At 39.7% G+C, this 26,502-nt stretch overlaps 1 protein-coding gene across 1 annotated transcript in view; it reads left to right on the top strand.

Annotated features, from left to right (window-relative positions):
* The window catches only part of plxna2 (plexin A2), a 155,255-nt gene that overhangs the window by 79,984 nt on the left and 48,769 nt on the right, over window positions 1–26,502 (top strand). The window contains exons 5-11 of the mRNA XM_008414720.2: window positions 6,148–6,271; window positions 10,233–10,386; window positions 12,959–13,055; window positions 17,387–17,501; window positions 18,052–18,252; window positions 20,169–20,265; window positions 20,456–20,655. Of these exons, the coding sequence (XP_008412942.1) occupies window positions 6,148–6,271; window positions 10,233–10,386; window positions 12,959–13,055; window positions 17,387–17,501; window positions 18,052–18,252; window positions 20,169–20,265; window positions 20,456–20,655 (988 nt within the window). The remainder of the gene's footprint in view (window positions 1–6,147; window positions 6,272–10,232; window positions 10,387–12,958; window positions 13,056–17,386; window positions 17,502–18,051; window positions 18,253–20,168; window positions 20,266–20,455; window positions 20,656–26,502) is intronic.

Raw genomic sequence — 26,502 nt, 5'->3', positions numbered from 1 at the left:
GGGGCGGGGAAAAGAATGAGGAGAAAAGAATGTGAGAGAGGGGAGAGGGTGTTTGATGCTGCACACTCATCGGCCCACAAAACGGCGCTGCATTTTGATTGCAGCTCAAAGGGAACTCATCATCTTGAGCGCTCTTCAGCCGCAGACCCGTGAATGTTTAGTTCAGCCTCCATCTGACCGCTGTCCAAAAAACACGGACTTATGCTGATGCTCCCCTCCTCCCCAGAGGGCTTTTTTCTCCCTCTGCCTGCATCTCGTCACTATTGGATTAGCTGTCTAATCATGGCCAAAAGAAGCTTTTCCATCTAAGATTGTCCCACATCTCTGTTCTGTCTCCGTTCTCTTGACTTGCTCCTTTAATGCGAGAGAGTATGGCTGGCTTTGTTCAGATTTGTCAGGATTAGCAGCAAGTCTGACTTCCGTCCAAGAGGGCTCCAGTGTCGAGGTCAAAGGATGCACAGCAGAGAAAGTTTGCCAGAAACAAACAAGTGCATGATTAATTGTTGTGTTAAAGAAATTATGTTGATCATATATACATGTTTGCCAAACACACAAGTTCATTTAATATGATGTCAGGCCATCTTTTGCACTTATAACGGCTTCAGTTTTTCTAGAAAGGCTTTCCCCAACATTTAGGAATATTTGGCTTTTTGTTCAAAACTGCTTTTGTAAGGTCAGACACTGATGTTTGTCTCCTTAGGTTTTATATATTGTCTTTAAAAAGTATTGCTACCCCTTTAGCTTACTGAAATTTCATCATCAAACAAACACCGTTATTTAGTTGTATTGCGGCTTTACTAGACAAAACCAACAAAAAGTAGATCATAATTAATAGAAGAAAACAAACGCATATTTTTTGTTCTTTACAGGTAAATGTCTTCAAAATATGACGTGTGTTTGTATAATGTAATATACATAATTATATCATGTCAGTTTAAAAAGAGGCAACATTGTCACCTTAAATCTAGTAAAAACTTGTAAAAAATCAGCATGAATAGATGTAGAAAATAATATTTTCATCACATTCGACTGTTGCTTTTAACCTTCATCCTTTCTGTGCAGCACAGGGCAGAAAGGAACAGCATATTATTTGAAAACACTGAGATCCAGCTGGAGATCAAGTCCAGATGCTTGAAAAAAAAGGGTTGGTCTGACTTACACGGCTGACTTCTCCACCTGGTTATCAACAGGACTTGCCAAAGCCACACGACTCTAATTCTATTATTTTAATGAGCTTATAGCAGCTCTTCATGGCTGTTGCTCCAAGCTGTTGTTGGCTAAGATTACAAGATTACAATGAAAATGAGAACTTGTTGGATCAACAAAACACAAACATTTTATTCTGGTTCTTGGCTGCGTATAGATAACACCTTATCTTTTGTAAGTGATTTTCTGTGATAGGTAGAGGAAACTAAAGTAAAGAGAAACTGAACATGAATGGTGTGGGTGACGCATTAAACAATTGTTCAACAAAATCTAAATCAAGTACCACTTGTAGAAATCAAGTTTTATTTCTTTTCCAGCACCTTGTTTTTCCTGATTATGTATGTATTTCAAGCAATATGTTGATCACAGTGCTACAGTACAAATTATGTCAAACATAACATCCCCTCTAATTTAGCAGTGGCAACAACAATTAACCCAGCGGTGAAAATGGCTGCTTCAGTCCATTGTAAATGTGGGGCTGTGTATCTAATGGCCACCTCATCAGCTAAAACCTCGAGTTAGCAGACAGGGGGAGGCCACATCCATCTTCCCAATGGAGCCTAATGAGATATTGATCACAAACATGCAGTTCCATCAATATTTCTATAGATTCCTCGCACGTAGAGCTGGTACTCGGCAGCACTACTGTACATGTGGGCAGGTGACATAAAATACAGTTAAAGACCGTAGAAGCCCAGTGTGTTAGTGGGTCTGTTACATGCTGCTGTTCATTTTAAGAGGCTTCCTCGCCCGCTCTGCTGCTTTCTTTCTGTGCTCTTCTCTCTTTTCTCACTCAAGACAGCTTAAGGCAGGATGCAGAGCGCGGAGCGCCAGCTCTCTTAGTTATTCTGTTTCCCTCATGAACCTTTGCCTTTAAAGGACTCCTGGCCTGCATAAACCTGGTATGTGAATGAACAGCTCAGGGTGTCTGTATATATAGGCGGACTCAGTTTACACTACAGTACTCGCAATGGGATATTGGAGATGATGTGAATTGATTGTGGCCTTGCCGTGCGCAGCGTGTCCTGTGGGCCCCTTCCTGCAGTGACATTATCAGTGAGAGCAGCACACAGTCACAGAGCTGAGGCTGCTGTTTTAACCCCGGCATGAGCTCCGGCCTGCGACCTGCACACTCCTCTGTGTCACCTCAACTATTGGTCTTAGTCAGGCTGTGGTTTCTAATTTAAAATCATGTTTTAATTGCTGAACTTTTCTTTCTTTCTGTCTTTATAATTTCTTTCCTGTTGTTCACCCCTTTCCTCATTTATTCATTATTAAATTCTATCTTTTGTGTCTTACTTTCTCAATTATGTTTCTTCCCCTCCTTTCACTACTGTTCCTTTTCCCACGTTCCTCTGATATTTCTCTTTCCTGCCTGTGTTTTTCCTTTCCTTTCTTCCTTACCTCATTATTTCCTCCATGTTTTGGTTCCTTCTTTGCTTTTGTTCATTCCTTCCTGAAATCCTTACTTATTTTCTTCCATATGTTTCATCTTTACTTATCATTTTCGGTCCAATTGCATCTTTTCCTTCTTTACCTTTTGTTCTTCCCTGCTTGATTCCATTTTTTATTCCTTGCTTTTTTTTCCTTCCTTACTTCCTTCTTTCCTTGATTTCTTCTCTGGTTTCTTAGTTGTGAGCTCCTACTCCCCACCACCCTCCATAAACACACACACACAGTCAAACATTTAGAAAACCATACTTCTGAGGTCTAAGCGCTTAGTGGGGACTAAAGCGATGGACCCCCTCCATCCTCCCAACAGTACACCTTCCCTACAGGCAAACCATCTCCATTGGGCTGTCATTTTCCTCTCTACATGGCATTTTTTCCTGTTTCTGTGTGGAGGTATGGAGGGGTTTTTTATGGCTCCACTTCTGTCCTCTCCTCCTGTTTTTAAACATGGTGTTCACAGCAAGAGCAGCAATCAGACAGGCCTTCGCACTTTTACTGACGTCCTCAGTCTTAAGGGAAGGGGAGAGAGGGAGAGGAGGGATAGATAGAAGAGCAAAATCTTTACCCTGCTTTCAAGGCAGCGGTGTGTGTGTGTGTAAGCATATGTGCAAAGGTGTGTAACAGTGTGAAGGATTAAGTGGAAGGTGCTGCATGTGTTTATGTGAGCAGGAAAATGCCTGGATGCTTGGATGTTTTTAGGCAATTTTTCCTTCCAATGTTGTGTTTCAAGACATGTTTTTTTTTTATATAACTATAAATAAGAATAAGATGGAAACCAAAGTCTTGTTTGGGCTATTTCTGTCTTTATGCAGCGTAGAAAGAGGTTTTACATATACATACTTCTTTCTTCTATTTTGCAGTAGCAAATGTAAACCAGTCTTGGCTTCAGTGAAGTCATAGGGCTGTAATAATAGTCACTGCTCCTGTGTGTTACATATTTTGTCTCGTTTCACAAGAAATTGTAATATTCATTTTGGGTTTTAGTTTGGGATAGAGCAAAGCAGTTCATAACCTTAAAGTAAAAGAAAATGTGTTACCTTGTTTTCAATTTTCTTTTTCAAAAGAACGGTATACAAAGTGAGGTATTTATTAAAACACCTCTTCTTAATATGTGGTTTATACCATTCAGTTAGTCATGTAAAAAGGAATTGAATATGTCATTACTGCAATCTTACCAAATCATAACTTACTGGTCAGTCAGGAGAGCATCTATCAGAGAAACAACTGAGGGGCTTTAGGTGATTCTGGATGAGCTGCAGAGATCTACAACTCACAAGGGAGAATCTGTTGATTGGACAACAGTTGTTTCTCCACAAGACTGTTAAAGTTTTATTGACAAAAACTTGACTTTCCTTTAGCAATTTACAACTGGCCTCATGGAACGCAAAGTTATTCTGTTGATTTTTTAATTTTATTTTTTTAAACAAGAAAAACGTTTAAGGGATACAGAAAACCCTATACATCTATGGAAGAAGCTACTTCAGCACCATGGACAGGGCTTTGATGGAACAACATCAGGGTCAACTGCCTCCAGCTTTTACTGCAGGGAAAGAAAAATATTTACTGCTTATTACATGGAATGAACTGGGTGAAGTGGATGTATGTGTGGAGAAGTGACGGTGTGTGTTTGAGCACACATGCACGGAATGCAGTGATGAAACGCTAAGCATCAGTGAGGAAACTGAGTGACAGGCCAGACCCAGACTGGGAGATAATAGATTGTACCGGGGTTGGTGGAGTGGAGGGGGTCAGCGGGGGGGAATATGAGGAAGGCAGGACTGTCGTCAACACGCTGTGGCACACTCTTCAGCTAATGAGGGAGGCAAAGGGGTCAGCTTCTAACTACACAAAGATAATGACCGTCTCCAGAAACCATGGCAACAGCAGCCATCCTGCACATCTCCCACCCCCGCCGCCTCACCCCTCTCGCTGCGCTCTCATCTTACTTCACCCCACTGAAACGATTTTTTTTTCTTTTTTCCAGAAAAAATAAAATAAAATCTCACATTGTGGAAAATCAATGCAGAGCTTTTTGTGCCTTAATAATAGGCCAGGATTTGCATCTGTACCTATACAGCATTGGAGACATGCATAAAACATGGTGCCACAGCCCACACCTGAAAGCGCATTAAGTATAATTTTCTGCTGCTATTGTGGATTTAAAAAAAACCAAAAGCACGTTGTTGCAGGCAGAGTAACACCTTGTCTAAGAAAAGGTGTACTAATTTCAACTTGTGAAAGAGAAAGAGAATAGTGAAAGACGTAAGCAGATAATGGGGAGAGAGGCATAAGCTAAATACAGCAGACATGAGTCAAACGTGTTCACTGAACAGGAGAGATAACTTTTAAAAAGTCTTATTTAAAGGCAAAAAAAATCAATTACATAAGAAGGGAAATAAGAAACCGGGTAATAATTTCTCCATTTTTCCCAAAGGAATACTCTACATAAGAGCGTTTATGCATGTGCATGACTTTATGTGTGTGTGTGTGTGTGGGGGTGTGCGGGTGTGTGTGTGTGTTCATGTGTGAGCTTTGCTGTGCCTGAGTCTGCTTCAACTTCTGACAACATAATTACACACAGAGGCTCGGGATGAAGATGTAGCTTAGTCTGTCTGTGTGAGACTGTGTGGTTAAGGAGCATGATACGAGCCCTAACACACGCCAACACGCACTCACACACTCGCAGGAGTACATTAGCACCGTGGACAACGGCTGACCCATCAGAGTCCAATTAAGGCTGCTGTGACCAGTCAGCCAGTTAGCCAAACGCCAACACTGCTGGGTTGGTTGACGATAGAGAGCTTTTGGTGTAACGGTGTGGAAGGAGCCCTCAGTTTTAATGGGAAGGAGGAGGCAGAGTTTTAAATTAGAGGGATGTAGCTGTGTCGTTTGCTTCTTGATACCTTGTCTGGCCATTAGGAGCTCTTACGACAAAGCACCTTTCAATTTGCTCAACTAGTTAAGTCTGCAAAGTTATTCTTTGATTGTTGGATCAGTTGTTGGGTGCATAGATCATTGTAGCTCAGTTATGGATTAAAAAACTATTGATTCTGCTTGAACTTTCTCACTTCATGTCAAGTTACAAGCAATAAACGTCGGTGCATGTTACTGAGATTTTATGTGATACGTCAACCCATTTTTCTATTTCAGTTTTTTTCTTTGTTTTATTTCATTCATTTACAGTTTGAAATTGACATGTTAATTTCAAACTGTGTTTGAAACTTATGTTTATGTTACAAAACATAAACATAAGTTTTGAATGAAAAGGAGTAGTTTATAGAAAATAGTCTTGGTCTAAAAGTCAATTTACTTTTACTATACCATAAGCAACTAAGCATTAATTAACCATCCATATTAATTTTAATGACATCTTCTTATTTACTTAAATACTTAAACTGATTTAGCAATTTTCTTTTCTCAGCCTTACTTATTTAATTGTAGTGTCAAAAACAAGGCAAATAAACACATTTCTTCCTTTTCCCCATCCAGATGCTCTCAAAGGAACCGATGTGAGCGCGCAGACGAGCCGTATCGTTTTGCCGCCTCTCTCAGCCAGTGTGTGAAGGCCACCATCTTCCCCGACAGCATTGCCGTGTCCGAACCTAGCGTGCCTGTAAGTTTACTCACATTCCCATGCACAGTGCATATAAATGGTTCTCCTGAAACAATGAATGCAAAAGAGCCAGAGCGGTTTGGATCAATCCACCGAGCAGTTCACTTGGTCGTGATTGTGGCTGATGCATAAACATTAGATGGGAAGGTTTATTTCTTTTATTTTTTAAGAGCTTTGTGTGGGCGTTTTAGGCATGCATATGTTCATTTGTTTCAGAGCAGTCAATATTTGTGCCAAGACATGTTTGCGTGGGCGAGTGTGTAGGCGGTAAAGTTGCCAGGGTGAAGAAGAGTACAGTACATTATTTCCTCATGGACTGAGTCAAAATGGCCAGAGATCACCAGTGAAAGTTGTGGAGAACTCTCTTCATCTTTAGTAAGAACTCTGTTACATACTTTGCCTTTATCAACCCATACTGACAAAGGGTCATTTTCTGTTCAGAGTTTACAGATTGATTTGCTTACAGTAACTTTGGGATATTAGAAAATGTAAAATTTCTGTGAACTCTGGAAACATTCTTTTCAGAGTGGCTGCATTGGAACTTTCTGAAATTTTGTAAAAAAAATTGCCAGCACTTTTTGGCCAAGTTTGCAAAGTGCTATAAAGTTCTGCCACTTAAATATAGCCTTGGTACCTGTGTCATTGAAGATAAGTTCTCTTACGATGCTACTGACTATTACCTTGGCAAGCTCTTCTAGGTCTTCAGGCACTACTCAGCACAGCCTTTCAAACTGGACCAACTACTGGCACTAGATAACCCACATTTTTACTTTCTTACAAACTAAAAAACTGGTACAGGAGAAAACTGTGTGAAAATAGAATTTGATGTGAAGATATTTCAAAGCATACCAATCACAGATATGTAGTTAGTTATGTAGCTCAGATTTATTTATTTATTGTAAAATCATCTGAATATGTGTAAGTTGGAAACCAAGAATAAGTTTTTCTGTCATCTCCATACGTGTATTTATATGGATTTACAACATGGAAAACGTCTAAAACGTGATCAAATCCAAGCCAAGCTGTTTATTGGACAATAGTTAAGGTACTCTTCCATCCAGCCAAAGATAGAATATCCAATTTGAATCTTATATATATTTTATACAAGAAACCTCACAATATACTCTCTGCTTACAGGTTGTTGCCTCTTGTCTTGGTTTCAAGACAGACTGTTGTGTATGTATTTTTACTGCCAGTGATATAACTTTCTTATTAGTCCCCTATTAAAACTAAAGCTTGTGAATTTTTATCCTTATGGGCAATGCATGGCAGATGCACTTGAAATCAAAGAGCTTTAAATCACCATTGCTGTTTTCTTGTTGATTACTCATATAAATGTCAAACACTTTGATGTGTCATTGCTCTTGAAAAACAGTGTAAATAATTTACAAACACATAGATTTCTGCATTCCGTTTGCTATTTTGCTTAATAAAAATCAAAATGACTGACTTGTGCAATGAACGTAATGAACAAGATCGCATATCTATGAATATTACCTGGAACCAGCTTACGATAATAGGATAAATTGGTCTGTCTGAGTGTCAGCCTCTGCCTCAGGCAGAGGAATTCAAGTATAGTTTCTTTTTTTTTCAAATGGCGAAATTTGATTGTTTTATTTCAAACAGGTTTTTAAAAACAAGAAAACAAGCAACCAGTAGTACAGAGAAACMATGTGCATAAACAATGAAGAACAAAAACCATTTGTTTATCACTACTTTTCTGTTTAAAAAAGGAGTAGGAAAAAGTTAACACTTATCTAATCCTACCCCTTATCTGAATTTATCACTAATTTGAAGTTGTTTGTTTGACCAGTGGGTGCCTCCTTTTGGATCATTTTGAGCACATCACACTGGTAGAAACTGCCAGCCATTCATTCTCTGATGGCTTCTTTTATAAGGACAGTGCACCACAACACTCACATCCTCTTAAAATGTTTTTTTTTAAACATGCTAACAAATTCATCGTACTGCAGTAACCTACACAGTCACTACATCCCAATTCAGCAGAGCACCTTTGCAGAGTGGGAGAGGAAATTAGCATCAGAGATGTGCAGAAAATAAATCTGCTGTATTTGTGTGACTCTATGATGTTAGTATGGACCACAATATCAAGAATGATTCTGGCCTGTTATTGAATCTATGCCACAGATATTAAAGGTAGTTTTGAAAGCAACATGGGTTCAATTTGGTACTGGCAAGGCTTACCCAATAAAGTTGCTTGTTGGTGTAAACTGAGATTTAATCTATAGCTGTTTTCATTCCTTTGAATGCAGCTCCATCGCCCAGGTGGCCCATGCCTCAGCTTAAAATAGACCTTGCATCATCCCTTTGTTCGTGTCTTTTTAATTAAACTCAGCTGACATTACCCTGCTGGCCACTTTGCAGAATGTCAGTTGGCTATATTAGTCATTTCCTACCTGTCAACCACACCTGCTGCAGGGTCATCTCACCTAACCAATCAAAGCAAATTCACCCAGCTCCCAAATCCCAGAGGTGCAAACAGCCATCTCCATGACAACGCAGACTCTTCATATGGGCTTCAGGACAGATACAGAAACAGTGGGGAGAAAAAAAAAAAAAAAAAAAAAAAAATTATGCTCGCTAAAAATCTGCCACCAATTACGTCGGCTGCTGCCAAGCTGCAAAAACACCCACCACCAGCATCACCATGGAAGGCAGCAGAACAAAAAAAGAGCAATATAGCTTAACGCTCCCAAACATGCTTACTTTCTCTCACTTTGAGTGTAAAGTGCGTATGGACAAATGTTTGAGTGTTTAACTGTATATGTGTGCATGTGCGTGACAATGATGAGAGCTAATTAATGTGAGAGCTTGCTCGGGAAATCCGAAATTGAACAAAAGACATTGATTGCTGTGATTGCTGTAATCAAGGATCTCTCTGACACCTCGCAGCGAAGCAACACAAACATGGGTGAAGTTAAACAGGGGGAAGACGAGAGGTCCTCAGCAGAAAAAGAGAAATCATCCCACCTCTCGACGGGCGTCGGGAGTAAGGCAGTTAACGAGGGAGGCAGCGCGATCCGCTGCCGGAGTAGTTTTCTTGAAAAGACATGCAGTTAGTGTGCTCTGCTGCCTCGCCCATCCCAGCAGCCCCGCGGTGTTTAGTAAGAGGCAGATAAAACAATGGAAAACTTCAAGAGCTGTGGCCCAAAAATAACTAATAAAACGAGGCTGTGAAATGCCATGGTGATAATTATCCGCATTGCCTTTCTTGGCTGGAGAGCCAGATCACACACCCTGTGCTGAATGCATTTATTTATAGATAGAGCTGCTGAAAAGTCCAGCCCCAGTGTCACTGCTTTCAAACGCCTGTATGCGCATATGCAAACTTTATTGTACAGAAAATGTTTTCTTTTTTTCTTTGTTGCCTTCTTTTCCTCTTTTTCTTTCTTTCACAACTAATAAATTCAAATGCTTTAGAACAGAACAAAGTAAATGAAACTGATTTAATTTAGTCGCTTTCGTCGGTTTCATATTCTTCAGTTTGCTTCATGTATTTCTTCATAATATAACGTCCAAGCAAATGGAGGTGTAGGATCTAAATCTAGTCCTATTTTTTTTTTTTTTTTTCTGATTCACAGGCTTTTAAGTCCCAGAAACAATATTTGGCAAAGCAGTTTGGCAGCATTTGCCAACAGCACTCTGTTCTTCTTTTTTTTCCCTCCTTCTTTTTGAGGCTGGCACTGCTGCTCTGAAGTCGGTACATTTCTTCAAAATTTCTGCGCAGACCTTCCTGTACCTTGACCAATCAGATAACCTTCACCATAGCTGGTGTTGTTAATAAAAAGGTTTTCTTTTTTTTCTGCAGTACCTAAATATTTATCCATGAATAGGATTTCTACTATGTGTGAAAATGTTTTCAGCAGATTTGGTCAGTGGCCAAAGTGCTGTGTGTAGATTGGTCCCCAAGTAATGAGCTTTTTCTCTGTCCCATGTGCAGCTGCTGGTGAAGGTGAGCGATGTCCCAGACCTTTCTGTGGGCATCACCTGCTCCTTTGGCAACTTGACAGAGATCGAGGGAAACGTGAACGGCAATCAGATACTCTGTGTGTCTCCTGCTGCAAAGGATGTCCCGCTGATACCGACTGACCAAGGTAGATATAAAACATTTATACATTTATTGCTTAAAAGGAAAAAAACTCCAAAAGTTGACTGTGTTGTCTGCATTTACGGTACTTTAACGTTAACAATAATATCAACAACGGTGACATTAGATCTAAAATACATTACCCTGCTAAGACTGCTCTCATCTGATCTCTTGTCCTGTCTATGGAAATTTGAAAACACCTTCGTCATGCCTGTCAGTACATAAATATTAACACCTAAGAGCTCAGGCAGGAACCCTGTGCTGTAAAATGAAGACTTGTCTCCTTATGACCTGTAAAGCTGGTCATTTCTGCCATTAGTTCAGCACGAGTCACTTCGTTTTCCAGTTCTGAAAGATGGCTGCCTGGACTGCAGTCTGGACAAAACGGGTGCCTTTATGGATGATGTTGTTTCTGACTGCACCATTTTTAGCGGAGTGGAGTGTGTAGAGTGGAGACGGTTAAACCATCAACACAATGAGACTGATCAGGAAAGCAAAATAGATTTAACAAATGTAATGACTTTTTAAATTTTCACCATTTCTGATCCATCTGTAGGACGAAATGATCAGATGAGCCAACGCTTTATCAAAACTGATTATCAAATGGGACTGCAGCTTAAATTACTGTTGTGCATTAAAGCAAAAATACAGCTTTTAGGCTACAAACAAATATGTCTATCAATTCTGTTCATAGCATGGAAGTCTTCCGATTTCTGTAGGCATTCCAAGAACACATATATAGTAAATTTATTCCAAGATCTCAGTCAAGCTATAGGATGGAGAAACGTACAGTACGAATATTAAAGCCTGCTTTTCAGCAATATCATTTCAGGTGAAGATAGCCACAATGTGAAAAAGTAAACACACTAAATAATAGATCATAATCAGATTGTGAAAAACAATGTGTGTTAGAGGCGGTTTGGTGAACCCCCATCCCCTYGCCTGCTTTGAGTAAATGACAGCCCTGTTTGCCCCGAACTCCCAGAGGAGACGGTGCATCGGCTCTAATATAAGTGTTTTCCCTCAGGTAAATGTCAGCCAGTCCTCCTGTTAAGTCCCACCATCATCCCACCAGCTATCCATCCGCCTGTTTACTCCTCCATTTTCCCCTCTCCATCCATTCCCATGGGAACCCCCTCCGTCTTCTGTTCCTTTAGCGAGTCTTTCCAGACGCCGCTTGACAACACTGATTGTGCCGCGGCGATGACCTGAGGGGAAATGTGACAAGAGTAGAGGAACAGAGAACAGGAAATGAGACCAAAAAGGGAGCAGAGGAATGCATAATAAAGAACAGGGCAGAAATTAGAGGGAAATTCTCTAAAGGAGGGCTGACAAAGAGGTCAGTGGAAAACTGTGAGGACACTGCACTCATTAAAGGAAATAACTGGACCTCTTTTCCACTAAGGGAAATGTTCAGAGGGGAGGTTTAATACCAAGAAGACCTCCATATATTGTTGCCGGATCCTTGGAGACCGATGTGTGTTAGAATCCTGCCATGAGACTGCTGTTGAGACTTGTGTGAAACAGATCCTGATTCCCAGCAGTTGCTGAGAACAGAGTGCTGAGGGTTACTGAAGCCTCCCACACACTGAATGTCATCAGATTCAGGCTCATGCAAACATCCACATATTTATGAATCATTTATGTAATGATTGCGAGCTATATAGGGACAAAGAAAGTGAAGGCAAACAAATTTACGTCTTAGTAAGAAATTGTGTTCAACGTTAAGATTTTTACATGTATTGGTTCCTGCCATAGCAATGCTTGGAGGGACTTCAATGTATGATCTAGCTGGAAAAAAGCACTTTAGAAACTCAAAAATGTTCAAAATTTTCCCGAATCTTAAGTCTTACTCTGTCATTGAACTTCTAGACATGAGGCTCAAATTTTCAATTATAGACAAATAAGTTGTCTCTTACAGATGAGAACGACTTTTAATAACACAAATGGTTTATCCAAATAAGAGCATTGAAAGAATTCATCCTTGGACTCAAATATATCTTGAGCACTAATCTTCTTGCATGAGTCTGGATTCACATCATAGCTACAAAACGCAGCAAAAAGAAGCTCGCTCTGAGCTACAGTTAGACATTTTTCTGTTTTGAACAGCACTTGTTTGTCTGAACCATTGCATCCTGTGTCWTTTCGATTATTTGTAGGAGACAAATCGGTGACCAAAAAAGGCTGGMGTAACCATGGCAACCACYAACTTTGTGCATGCTAATGCTGCCCCTAAGAGTAGAAGTAATTCTCACATACTCTACATAATTAGAGTTTATGAGGGAGATTATAAGAAAAGTTAAGGACCTACTTAAGCTCCTGGTCTTTTAGCACAATAAAAACTGATTTAGTTATGCATTCAAAATAAAAATWACACATTCACATGAGTGAGAGACTCAGACATGCATATATATCCTGTGTGGAAGCAAAAATGAAAGCAAATATTCACAGCCTAAGTGAGATTTAATGAGGTCTGCTGTTGGAAAAACTATAATTTTATTACATTTTATTAAACATTACAAATCTCGACAATGGCTGTGACTCATGGAAATGATGATCTGTTGTATGCTCTCTTTCAGACTGGTCAGGTGTTGAGCTGAGGCTTAACTCTAAGGAGACTGGTCAGATGCTCATCAGCACTGAGATCAAGTTTTACAACTGTAGTGTCCACCAGCTGTGAGTATCACCCTCTATTTCAACCCTTTCCCAAAAAACCSTCTCCCAAATATTCCCCTGTAAAGCCCTGAATCGATGCTYTGGGATCTAGTTTCAGCTTGGTCTTCATCTCGTCTTGCCAGCCCTCTAAAAATAGCCTCAGTAAAACTAATGTRTTATGATCTCTTGCTGCTCCCAGTGCCCCACTGTTTCTGCATTGTTGTGCTAATGAAGCTTTCTTTCTCAAACGTGCTGATGTACAATACCCACAGCTCTCGGTGTAACGGGTCCTCAGAAGAGAATTTTCCGCCCATTTTCATGCTGTGTCTGTCCCTGATTGATTGATGTTGCCTTGAATCCCCGGTTCGGAGATCTCAGTGTCGGCGCTGCCTTTGCAATTGTTCACTTTATTCCACTGAGGCAGACTCTGTTTGTACAAGATCCAAAGGCCTCTCTGACTTGGTGAAATGGAAAGATGAGGCAGTAGAGTAAGGCTAGTGAAGCAGAGCTGCAGGAATGATAGCATGTCATATTATCCTTTGACTACCCCCTTGACATTAAAACAAAATGTTTTAGCCACTGGGCAGTGTTACTGAGTCTGTCTCTTCTTTCATTTCTTCTCCTGCTGCCCAAAAATCCTACTGGGATGGCACAGAATGGAATTACCAGCTCTCTAACATCAGCGCGATTAACCAAGAATGACAAACACACACATACACGCAGTCACACACACTCAAAAGCTCAGAGACAGATGCATACACTTGAAAAGGGCACAGACTTGTCTTTCCGTGCCTTGATGCCAAGTCTTGCTCCCCCTTTCCGTCCCTTTTACACACATGTTCGGCTCTGTTTGCCTGAAGGTGAAAACACCCTTTTCTTCCAGCATAGCCTGCGTGCCAGAAGTTCCTCCCATGCTTTTGCACCAATAAATATTTAACAACAAGCAAGTGTGCCTAACTCAACCTTGTCAGTGAGAGTGAAAGCAAGCCGACACTAAGACGTGCTTGTTGAACAACTGTTCGTAAACACACAGTGTGTCGAAAGCAATCACATTCGTTTTGAATTAATTAAAAAAACGTACGCAATGTTTGTTGAGAAACATATGAATTGACACAAGGGACATAAAGATAAATCCACAAAAACCCGCACCGGGCTATAAGCCGCATGGTTCAAAGCGTGGGGAAAAATGTAGCGGCTTATAGTCCGAAAAATATGGTAAATGCATGCCAGTTTCATAATGTTTTAACAATGAGATCTCATTACACCACTGACTGACACATCCTGCTACAAACTTCAGTTAACTTCCATGTTACTCCTCTGGACCATGTTTTTATGAGTAGTGGTTTTCTGAAGTGCTATGCTAACACTAGCATGTTTACTTTCCGTGTTAGCATGAGTTGTTTATAATTTGGCTCATGGCATTTGTCAAATTTTTTCCGCCTCATAAACTGCAGCCATGGCTCACTAAGAATGTGACTTGCATTACCTCAGAAGCAACAACAGGTAGTGGAAGTGCAACTTATTCAGTGACTACAACACTCAAACGTAGCAGATTTGATTGAGATCCAAATCTGTTATGTTGAGTTGAATTATGACATTCCAAACTGACATTTCCTAATTGTCTATCCAGCCAGAAATATAACATGACAGCTAAGATTAAATCAGCAAACCTAGACAAATATGAGGAAATTGGACAAAATTTGCACTGCAAGTAAGTGAAACCACCCATTAACCTCCAGCAATCTAACTTAAGTGAGTTAGTTACTTGCTAATTTTATATTCCAGAAGTCACACCTGCTTAATTTGTTTTCCCATATAAGCTAATTCCACTGTGGCATCTTAAAATAAACCTTCCACACTTTTAGTTACTAATAGTGGCTTTCAGGACTCGGTTTGTTTCAGTATGGAGCTCGAGTTGTAAATGTTCCAGTCGCTGCTGCAGCTTCCTCATAACGTGATGTGGAAGGGATCTAGAAATAAACTGTGCATTGTGGCAAAGCAGAAGGTAACAACCGCAATTGGTTCATTTGATAAGTGTTTACATTGCACACTGCTTTGCTCAAATTCCAACCCCCCTGTGGAAAACAAATATTAAATGTCACCAACTGCAGCTGAATCAGGTTTGCTTTATGTACTAACACAATGACTACTGTTCTGCCTGCAGTTATGTTCTCAATTTAAAACCCTTGCCAGAATTTCTCTATGCTCAGTACAATTCTTTTACACATTGTCTCTTCTCAGCATCCTCCTCCCCCTGTGTATTGTTGAAAATCATTAATAATGAGTGTTGTTCACCATGTATTACGCTCCTGCAAGCTCACTGAACTAGTTTCTGTAAAGAAGCTTTTATTTGCAGTCATAATACTCTGAGCAACCTTACAAACCCTGCAGCTAAGCATGGATCTGGGCTTCTAAGGGCTTTCTCATGGAATGATTTCTGTTTTTTTAATAGCACTTTTATTTTAGGGATGTATATAAATAATTTGCCGAGAAGGGTTTATGTTGTATTTGTGGTAAGCCGCAATGACTCTTTTACAATCCTGTGGGAGAATTTTGGACTGCTTGTTTTTTTCCTTAATTGTTTTTATTCAGTTACAGTGGAATAGTGTGTGCAGCAACATCCTACTTAAAGTCCCTTCAAAGTATTTTAATCGGATTTAAGTCAAGACTTGGGATCTCTAAACTCTTCATATTATTTTTTAGACATTCAGAGATCAAGGCTTTGGTTAATGTCCTTCTGCACGATGCAAGTGTTCTAACACTTGGGGTCAAAATTTTGCATTTTCTTGCTAGTTCATAAACACTGATCTTAACTGAGGTTGTTTATGCTTACGATGTTGTTCTGGTTTATTTTATCATCTTTCACTCTTGAGATGATTTGGGGAAACTGGGAAGGCTCACTTCTGTTCCATCTTTGTTTTGCTCATGGATAATGGCTCTTCCTGTAGTTTTTCAGAGTCCAAAAGCCTTCAAAAGAATGCTCATTTTGAGTTTTATGGCACGTCTTGTCAAATACTGTTAGCTGCCGGTGCCTTTAACACACTTTAGGTCCTTTGTACAAAAGTTCAGAGATGCGACATACTGGACTCCAGCTTTGGAAAGCTTCAGAACTCTCTTTAATAGGATCTCTGGACACCAGGCCTTTTAGTGTGGGCTGCTGACGAGACACAGCTGGTAAAGGTTGTGTGATTAAAAGAAAAGTATGGCTAGTTTTTTTTATGCGCATCTGACACTGCTGATGAGCATTGCCCTTTAATGTTGTACCCATTTCAACACTTACAGATGTCAATGGATCCGTTTCTCATGTAAGTTTTGCGCATCGGGCCATGCGGTGTTGCTTTTTAGAATTGTTTAGACTACTTCATGTTTTCTGACAGGTTCTTTTGCAGTGAACCTGCATTAATCACAATTAATGCCTGATTTAAGTGAGGGGGATTTATGTTTTCACACAGCTTTTTGAATAATGATTTGATCTAGGAAGGTTATCATTTTCTAATTTTAACATTAGATTATCTGAAACAAGGTGGAAAAAAAAATACTCGACACAACATAAAAATATTGACATATATATTTATATTCACAGCAGTTTTATTTAAGTTAAGTTATTCCATATATTAACATATATTATTCCAATTTAAATATTTAATTATGTATTTAATAAATCAAACATGTAAGCAATTACCAATCTATTTCTTTCAATATTCACACAATGTAATTGAGTTTTTTACATACATAAATATATTTTATTTTAATTGAGTTTTTTCACTTTTTATAAACATATTCTTGTGCTTAATAAATTATTTAAATATTTAGATGCATTTCAAGTACAAATTTGCTCACATGTTTTTTACTCATTTACTTGGTGTAACTACATGCTGTGTCATTTAAATATTACTAAAACACAGTTTTGTCCTTCAGTATGATCCAAGCAAACATGTATACTATGCATTCAAAAATACTCGCATGCACATGCTTAAACACAACCAGTCAAACAATGCTGAACTAATAGTAATTGCAGGCTCAAGCTGAGCAAATGTTTTATTTGTCCTCATTACTCAAAGTTTTCCCCTCCGTCTCGGCTCCTCCCCCTCTGATTGTGGCGGTGAGGACTAATATTAAGTCAGACATGCAGAATGAATGTATGGCAGCACTAAATTTATGCAGGCAGAGCTGGGTCCTGCAGTGACTGGGTACAGTGCCAGCCACAAGGGCGCAACAACAGCATGTGCCTACTTGGGACATGAACTCATTTCCTTTGTGACTCCTTCCCCCAACCCCGTCTTTGGCAAGCTCTCTGTCTCTTCTTGACTGTGAACTGCTCACCACTTGTGTGTGTTTTTGTCTTCACCCAGGTGTCTGTCATGTGTGAACAGTGCCTTCCGCTGCCACTGGTGCAAATACCGCAACTTGTGTACCCATGACCCCTCCAGCTGCTCCTTCCAGGAGGGACGAGTCAACACCTCTGAGGTTGGTGGAACACGCACACGCACGAGAAGATAAATTCTCTGTTCCTGTGTTTTCTCCACACACAGAGCCCGTCTCGGTTTCCTTCTGCTTGCATCGTCGTCTGTGTTGCAGCTCTCTGTCAGCCTCCGGGCATGTCTTCTGAAAGACAGCCATCGAATCGTCTCTATTTTTCAAAATGCCGCCTCTCATTCAGAGCTCTTGTTCTCGGCAACAGCAATTAACAGTCCATTATCCCCAGAGCGACTGAGCTTAACAAGTCTTAACAATGTCACTCTGACCACGTCAGTCATGTGAGATGGAAGCAGCTTAAACACACCTCTGTGTCTTTGGTAGATTCTGGCTTTACACACACTTAGTGCTTTGATTGTAGTGCAGCTACTTTAAACTGAAAACGATACTTCACTTTGACAGCACTCTTTTTTTAATATATTCTTATTCATGACGCCTACATGACATTGTGATTTCTCTCCCCTTGCTGGTGACCTTCAAACCAAAATGCAATTTCCTCTCTCTGTTTTGCTGACACTCTTCTGCTCTCTGCCCCCTGCAGGACTGTCCCCAGCTGGTGCCCTCGGAGGAGATTCTGATCCCAGCAGGGGAGGTGAAGCCAATCACCCTAAAGGCCAAGAACCTGCCACAGCCCCAGTCTGGCCAGCGAGGCTATGAATGTGTCCTCCACATCCAGGGGGTCAGCCATCGAGTCACCGCCCTTCGCTTCAACAGCTCCAGCGTACAGTGCCAGAACAGTTCGGTAAGCTGAGAAATGCTTCCTAAGTCAAGTGTAAATGTCTTCACTTCTCTGGCTTTTGAGTGGAAAGTTTTGTGTTATTTGCTCACATGTACACCAAGTGGGACTCTTAAGCAATTTGTGAGTTTATGTATCCATTGACTTCTGAGATAAGGGGAAATGACCTTATGACGTAAATAGCATCTCCCAGTGTTCCTGTAGTTTGTCCGCAATTAAATTAACAGATATGTATGCCTATACGGAGAAGCACTCATATATTTGTATAGATTTATACAGCAAATAGCTTTGTATTCTCAAAGACCAGAGCTGTTTGCTTCATGCAGTTTCCATGGAAAAAAAGAGAAAGGAGGAGATGGTTAGTGAGGTCAATCCCTGTCATAGAAATTAAGCTGAAATTAAAAGGATATAATTGCACAAGTGCATTTTTAATGTTAATTTTATAATGTGATACATTTTTAACCCAAAATAAATTAAACATATCTTTTTCCATTATCTTTTAAAATCTGCAGAATGTTTTATATTTGGTGCTCTCATTGAATTGAATTTATTAGTTCACTTATGCAGGAACAAGTGGTAACAGACACTGAACATTTCAGCAGCTGTAGCCTTACCTAATTTGCTTTTGGTAAGGCTGCACCATTAAGGCACAGAAATAGCATAAAAGGTTTAAAATAAAAAATGTAGAAACATCTAATTTAATTAGAAACTGCTTTGTATATTCACCCGATTTGGGAATTCATGGAGAAAGGGAGTTTTCTTTATTTTTTTTTTTGTTTTGTTTTATCTTCTGTTTTCTCTGCTCTGGATTCATGAAACAGATGCATTCAGACAACAAAACACGACCATCAAGCCCAGCAGATGGGAACAATTTGTACCTATTTTTGCATCAGGCTGCTGTCGTCCTCTCTGTAGCCAGAAACACAGCAGGGGCTGAGGTGATCAAACAGGTCTGGAAAAATATTTTCAAATAGTGAGCGCCAGGTCCAGATAAGAAACAGCCACTTGAAAGACTTTCAGAACTATAAGAACAATATGAGGCCGTCTCAGGGAGGACTCCCGCTCACATCAATTTTATCTCTTGTGTGATCACTGTCCTGCTTTTTGGTGGAGGCACAGCGCAGCAGGGAGTATTTTTCCAGTTTTAATTCTGCTGCATCAAAATTACAACCAGCTGTATTTCTAATGTAATCTTCATGCCAAGCTCAGGGTTTCAAAATCAGTTTTGTCTAGTTTGAATTTGAAAAAGCCTGGCTGACCTTAAATGAATGCAGAGATGTTGCTTGTTCTGTAGTGCTACTTCAGCAGCAGACCTTCCTTTGTGTGCACTTCAGAATTAAATGATGCGCCCTCTGGTTTGCACATACGCACAAAATATCCTTGTGAATACTCCAGTGTTCATAAATGGTTAAGTCCTTTTGGTGTTGAGTTGTGCATACATTTTCCAGTCTTCCAATAGTCCGAAAGCATCCATCTTGGAAAATGAATGTTGGTGGTTGTTTGTATCCATGTAGACCTCGACCAATCTCTGCCATTTTAAGAAAGTGTTGGCAAAGATATCACAGATCTCTTTTACCACATGTTGCATATACTTGTGTTTCTGCGAGTATTGTTTAGTCAAAGCTGACAAATGCAATAGGTGATGACAAAGGAGAGAACCAAAGAAAGCTCAGTGTTTCCAGCTGACCCATTTTTTTATTGGGGTGGTTCCTGTGTGTCAGCTCAGATATTGAGATGATGTAAGTTTGCTGTAACATAGGAAGGAAATGTTGCTGCAACTGCTATACAAGAACTCTCGGGGATTCCAATTCCCAGACCTCCCATTGAAATATTCCTCTTTCTTTTTTTCTTTCTTTCTCTTTTCCACTGTGATCCTCTCTTCTGTCTCTTTCTGTCTCTGCTTCGCTGACTCTGGCCTCCAGTATCTGTATGAGGGAATGAGGATCAGTGAGCTGCCTGTGGATTTTTCAGTGGTGTGGAATGGCAACTTCATTATTGACAACCCAGAGAATATACAAGGTAAGAACAGTAGATGTTTGCAGAAAACAGAGTAGAGAAGCAAATGAGATAAAATGTTAGAGATGCACTGTATAGAAATATAAAGGAGGAGATACTGTCCCATCTAACATGCTGTCAGTTTTCCTTAAAACAACAATTAACAAACATTCACTGACCACGTCTTTACTGTGTTACCTGCTTTACCCCACAGTGCACCTGTATAAGTGTGCAGCCCAGCGGGACAGCTGTGGCATGTGCCTGAAGGCAGACAGGAAGTTCCAGTGCGGCTGGTGTAGCGGAGAGGGAAGGTGCACACTGCGACATCACTGCCCTCTCATCAACCCTTACACCACTCGCTGGCTCAACCTGTCCACCAAGAACGTCAAGTGTACCAACCCACGCATCACTGAGGTTTGCACTGATAATCAGCTTTCTGTCTTGCTTGCCTGCCCACTCAGATGCAGCTGCAGTCAGTCTGTCACTGTCTGCTTCCACTGCAATCTGGATCTTCATTCAGTCACAATTCATCATTGACAATCATCTCGTGCTGCAGTACTGCACTCAGAGTGCCAAATTGCAAATGTATTCACATTCCTTTCAACATTTCGTTGTGTTAAAGACACAAACTTCATGCTGGTTTATTGGATTTTTATGTGATAGAACAGCAGAATGGAGCATGATTATGAAACGGGAGAAAAAAGATGCATGGTTTTATACACAGAGAAAACTTATAATTGTGGCATTCATTTTTTTCCCTCTCAAGCCCCATGTCCATCAATCTGATTTTTGAAGTATTGCATTACAAAAGGTTGATGGAAACTGCAAAATTCAAAATAACTTCCTAAATGTTGCACAACATCTCTTAAACCTGCTTCAGGTGGTGTGTGGCTTTTCCGAATTCGCTAAAGGGGAGATGCAGAGACGTATTTGCCAAACAGGTTCTGATGTGGCAAACCTTCCCATCCACTGGTGATGGATCTGTGCCTCAGTAGATGCACAAAATCGAGAAAAATGTAAAAGTCCAAACCTCCAGGACGGTTAGATAAGAATGGGAGTGTTTGTAAACATTAATTTGTTTTGAGTATGCAAAAATATAGTTTGATATAAACCATTCCATTGCAGCTCTGGCTGTAGGTTTTGTGCCGTTGGCCTTCCAGTTGAATCTTCGCTCCGGCCTGTAGTCTTTTGCAGCCTGCCTGCAGGTCGGACCCGGCAGCCCGTCAAAACTGTCCAGTATTTACTTCCATCCATCTTCCCATTAACTCTGACAAACTTTCCAGTCCATACAGAAGAGAAGCATCCCCCCTGCTTCATGCTGGAATCACACTGGGAATAGTATGTTCTGGCTAGTGTGCAGTCAAAGCCATGTCGCATTTTTTAGCAGAAGAGTTAAAAAATGTGACAGTTAAAGATCTTTGTTGGAGCTAAAGTAGCTTTTAGTATTTACAAAACATTGCTAGAGTTGAGCTGACAATAGCTGCTCATGTTTTGTGCAGACACATAAATACTGACCTCTAAAATGTCTGAATGACTTTGTAGAGAAATGCAAGAAAACTAGGTTTTCCATTCTTCCCTTGCTTAGTCTGGACGCAGCACGAATGAGAATAAACCTCCTCTGAGCTCCCCATGGTGCTTTTCTCACCTACTTGTGTGAGATCTCTAAACGCTTGGTGTCTGACAGCAGTTTGTCCAGGTTTATCTAATTGCGAGGAAGAATCTGCATCTAATTGTTTAGGTGGTTGGATGTGTCACGCTCAGAGTTCACTTCACCTTCACGATTTTTGCAAGGGCAAAGCGGGGGTGCATTCACACATATAACAAGGACAGATTTATTCAGTTTTAAAGGGCTGTTGTTTTGACATCTGCTTTCGCTTTGTGCAGTCTCTATAGATGCTTCCTCATAGGTTTTAAGGTTTTTTTTGCCTTTGCACAAGGTTAAATCAGGCCTTTGAAAGTAACTTTGGCACATAGAAATAGTTGGCAGTAGAACTTTGCAATCAAAAGTCTGAATAAATATCTCTAAAGGTTACATAAATATTTTGCATTAGATTACAGGCATGTGTATGAGTGGCAGCTCCTTCTGCTTCCCCCACACAGTTCAAAAGTCCCACCCATCACTTCAATATCTTCCATCTCAGCAACACCTGGGTCGTGATCTGGAAGCGGTTAACTGTTTTCCATAATTGGGCCCTGGCTTGCTCAGGCCACGTTCTCCTCCACCCTGGTGCGTTTGCTGTCACTGAGGAGTCAGGCCAGTAGGGACTGACTATTTAATTAGGTTTGGTAACACACCAGTGCTTTGTGGTTAACCCACCAGACCTCTCTGTCTCCACATAGATTCATTCGACTTCCGACTTCACCGCCATCAAACTCTAGCCAATTAAAAACTTAATTCAACATGGTGGTTAATTGATCTGCTTATCTTAACCAGTTTTCTGTGTGGAAAACAAGAGAGCGATTCTAGGATTGTTTTCCCCTTCACACCAGTCCTCTGTTTTCTACTTTTTTTTTATTTCTTAGTCTTGACAACATAGATTTTAAATCCAGAATTAGAACACAGTTTTTGAGTCATCTCCCCCACATAGTCCTTAAATGGTATAAATACAGTTCAGAAGTGGATATGTTGAAAATGACTAACAAGTGTTTATATGAACACTTATGGTTCTTGACAATAAAATAACTTCCTCTTTGAATAAATTTTTTAAAACCTGACATTAGTGAGTACCAACTTGCATACATTTTATGCAAGTTGGATGTATGCATGTTTATACTTTGACTGAGATATTGCACTTTATTAATATTCCAAGTTATGTTCAATTGTTTGCAATAGCATTTAGATTAAATTAAATGGCTGCCAACAAACCAGTTCATGACTTGAATAAGTAACCTGCATTAATGCAATCTTATAGGATGTCTAATTTGCATGGATCTAATGTGAGAATGTGTTGCGTAACTTAAGGTGAACTTGGGTTAATCACTTGTAAATAATAACACATTGCATAATTTTAATTCTCTGACTTTTGAATTCACTGATTGTAGGTAAGATACCACTTATTTAACATCTATTTGAATTAGTAGAAATGGTTAACACATCAAAAATTATTCTCAAAGACCGTTGGATGGCTACGGCTCACCTGAGCATGTTTGGAGTCCATAACGAGAGACAAATTAAAAATAGAAAATTAAATGCACATTTCAAATTAGTCTGCAAGTGCAGAAATATTGGATTGCTGGATCCAGTTGTTATCCAGAAGTCTATTGATTATAGCTGCAGCTTTGCTGACAAGGTGTCACCTTAAGATATTTCCAATGATTGTTTCCTTGTTAACATGGCACAAATATTTACAGTGAATAAAACTCAAGCTTATTTAAAATGAATCAATTAAACTGTTGTGGAAATGGAAAGCATCTTATTTGCTTTTCTTATTATGTATTGGTGATTGACTCCAAAAGCTGCTGTTTTTAAGACATTAAACATTAAATCATCAAAGAGTTGTGGTTTACTTTTTACTAACATTATCTGAAGATACAATTGAGCCAGTGTTAATTACACAGCACCAACCAGAGCTCTGAATGAAAAGGGCTACTTTGAGCCATCTGAAGTCAGATTTCTTTGTGACTGTAGGGTGTCTGTGTTTGAGCATGTACTTCAAACACAGACACACCTATTTTCTTTTTTCCTTTTCATTGGTTGTGAAGTTTGCTCCACCCAGAACCCCCCTCTAGTCTCTCATTGATTACAGTTGCTTTAAGAAGCAGACATCCCCCCCAGTGGGGTTGAATTTATTAATAAATTTGGTTTTGATTGTATGCACCGAAGCCCCCATCATGAGCTGATTTGTATACATACTAGCACATTAGTAGATGTGCCTACCACAAGATAGGCCTTTTAAATAATTAATGTTTCTATTAAGTGCCAGGGTGCCTCCCACCATGGTCCATTAATATTGAAGAGATGTAAGCTCCCACTAACAGCAGAGGGAACAACATCAAATGAAGCTGGGGGTTAGACGGGCATATAAAAGGCGTCTGTTCAATTGGCTTTAGCCATAGCTTCTGTGTGCATTTACAGCAAAGTGAAGAGGCTGCCCTGCCTGCCACTGACAGGCTGTATAAACGTTGGTCTGTAGCCTTGGGAAAGAAAAATGTCAGGTTCAGAGTTTCTTTTCCTTTCACCTCCTCCTTGTATGTTTTTCTAGGCTAATTGTTGGAGCTGTGCACAGAATAAAACATAGAAACCCTTAAATTAGATGCATCCTGCATTGCTGTACCATAATTTTATACTCAAACCTTTAATTTGAGCACATTTAATTAGTGGGTAAAAATCCCATGGTAATAAACAATTGTTTTTTAACAAGATCATTGCTGGCTAAGTCATTGGTAACCTGAACAATTCCTTTCAAATAAATGCGGCTAAATTAGATTATTGTTTGCACCGCATTTATTTTCAAGTTGATCAACTTCCAATTCATTAGCAATCAAGAAAAAATGATAAAAAAAACAAAAACTGACATTTCTTTTAGTCACCAGCCTCAAAATTACATAAAGACAAATTTTAACCTTCCCACCAAACACTGTGAGGACAATAAGGGAGGTAAAAAAAAATATCTTAAAAGCTCACTTTTGGAAAACAGATGTGTTCTTCATGCCAACTGCCACTTTCTGTCTGACGTAAATGTCTGGAGTTTGTAAACAGAGACCTTAGTTTGGTGAGGTGAGACTATAGAGTAGTTTTTCAGAAACACATATTGGTTTGAGCATAAAACAAAGGGCGAACATGTGAAAAAGTACCTTATGTTGAGTTCAGATATGGAGGAACTGTGATGCTGTGGGCTTGTTTTTCTTCCAAAGACCCAATGAACCTTGTTGGATCTTTAAAAAAATCAAGTACATTTTAAATAAAAAAATCAAATGAATTTAATGAGTAAACTAAAAATGGAGTCTTTCAACAGGATACCGATCCGAAACAAGAAATTGTTCACCATATTACGGTATCTAAAATAATCTCTCTCTGTAACTTTGTGAATTTTTATAGATCATAACTATGTGCTGTCCCTCTGGCAAAAGCAGTAATTGTGCCAACAGTGATTTTGTTAAAATCTAATATTTTTTTAAATAAAGGATTTTTTCCCTGTGATTGTTCAGAGTAAATGAACTCAAACAACAGATAGGATGTTCATAATTTTTAGTGTGAGATTGTGCTACTGCAGTACAATATCAAGGTTTTTTTTTTGTATGCATCTTTAAAAAGCGTGCCAATAAATGTGACTGGCATTTGTGTGTAAAAGGTTTAATGAAAGCAACACTGGTTTCTCCCATTTTTGTCCCCTTACATTTCCTCCTCCTAACACACACTGAGAGCTCTCTCTCTCTTTCCACCCCATATCTCTTAGCTCTCTACAAGACATTTAAGACCCCATAAAGAATTTAGGATGCTGTTTGTTGAGAAAAAAGTGACCAGAGCGGTTTTATCAAGCCCATTAAATTTCACTCACAATTAAACGTGACATGCTCAAATTAGTCTGAGTAGAGGCTAAAGACAATGAGATTAGCTGCAAGCTTCTAAGCTGTGTCAGACTTTATTTTATTTCCAAAGCTAAATATGCTGTAAAAGGAGAGGGGGATGCAGCTTCTGTGTGGAGTGACTGGGAAGTTATATGAAACGGTGAACAGAAAACAGGAACACGGGGGAAAAAAGTGCTGATATTTTAACTTTTAATGATAGATGTGATGATTAAATGTTATTGCTGAATTGTCTTGGAAAATTCAGCAGTTGTAGCTGCAGTGACATGCCAGACTTGCATGGCCTGAAGGCACTTGGGGTGGTGGATTACTCTCTGCTGTGTATATTGGGTTTAGCCATGCCTGCATCAGCACATCTTTTTCTACAATTACTTCAGCCGAATATGTCAAGACCACACTGACAGGCAACCCCAGGCTTTTCACATCAGAACATTGTCTCTTCCTCCCTCCAGCTTAAATGCATAGCTTCCTACAAAATATTTCTTTTATAATGATTTCTTTCTTGAAGATTTGAACATCTCCTTTCAATTTAGACAGTCTTTCTGCATAATGCTTTTGGCAAAATACGATGGGATGTCAAAGCAAATAGGAGGCCAGTAATCTGGTCCCCTGTGTTCAAAGGACATAGATTAGACTGGAGAAAGTGCACTAATGGGATGCTGGGATAGAAGTGTGTATGCAGGCTTGCTGTTTGTTGGGAATTACGCTCCATTGACAGTGTGACAATGTCACACA

The sequence above is a fragment of the Poecilia reticulata genome, linkage group LG7 (assembly GCF_000633615.1).
Source record: "Poecilia reticulata strain Guanapo linkage group LG7, Guppy_female_1.0+MT, whole genome shotgun sequence".
Lineage (NCBI taxonomy): Eukaryota > Metazoa > Chordata > Actinopteri > Cyprinodontiformes > Poeciliidae > Poecilia > Poecilia reticulata.
Note: the sequence above shows the minus strand (reverse complement) of the source record. Positions and strands in the feature narration are given on the sequence as shown.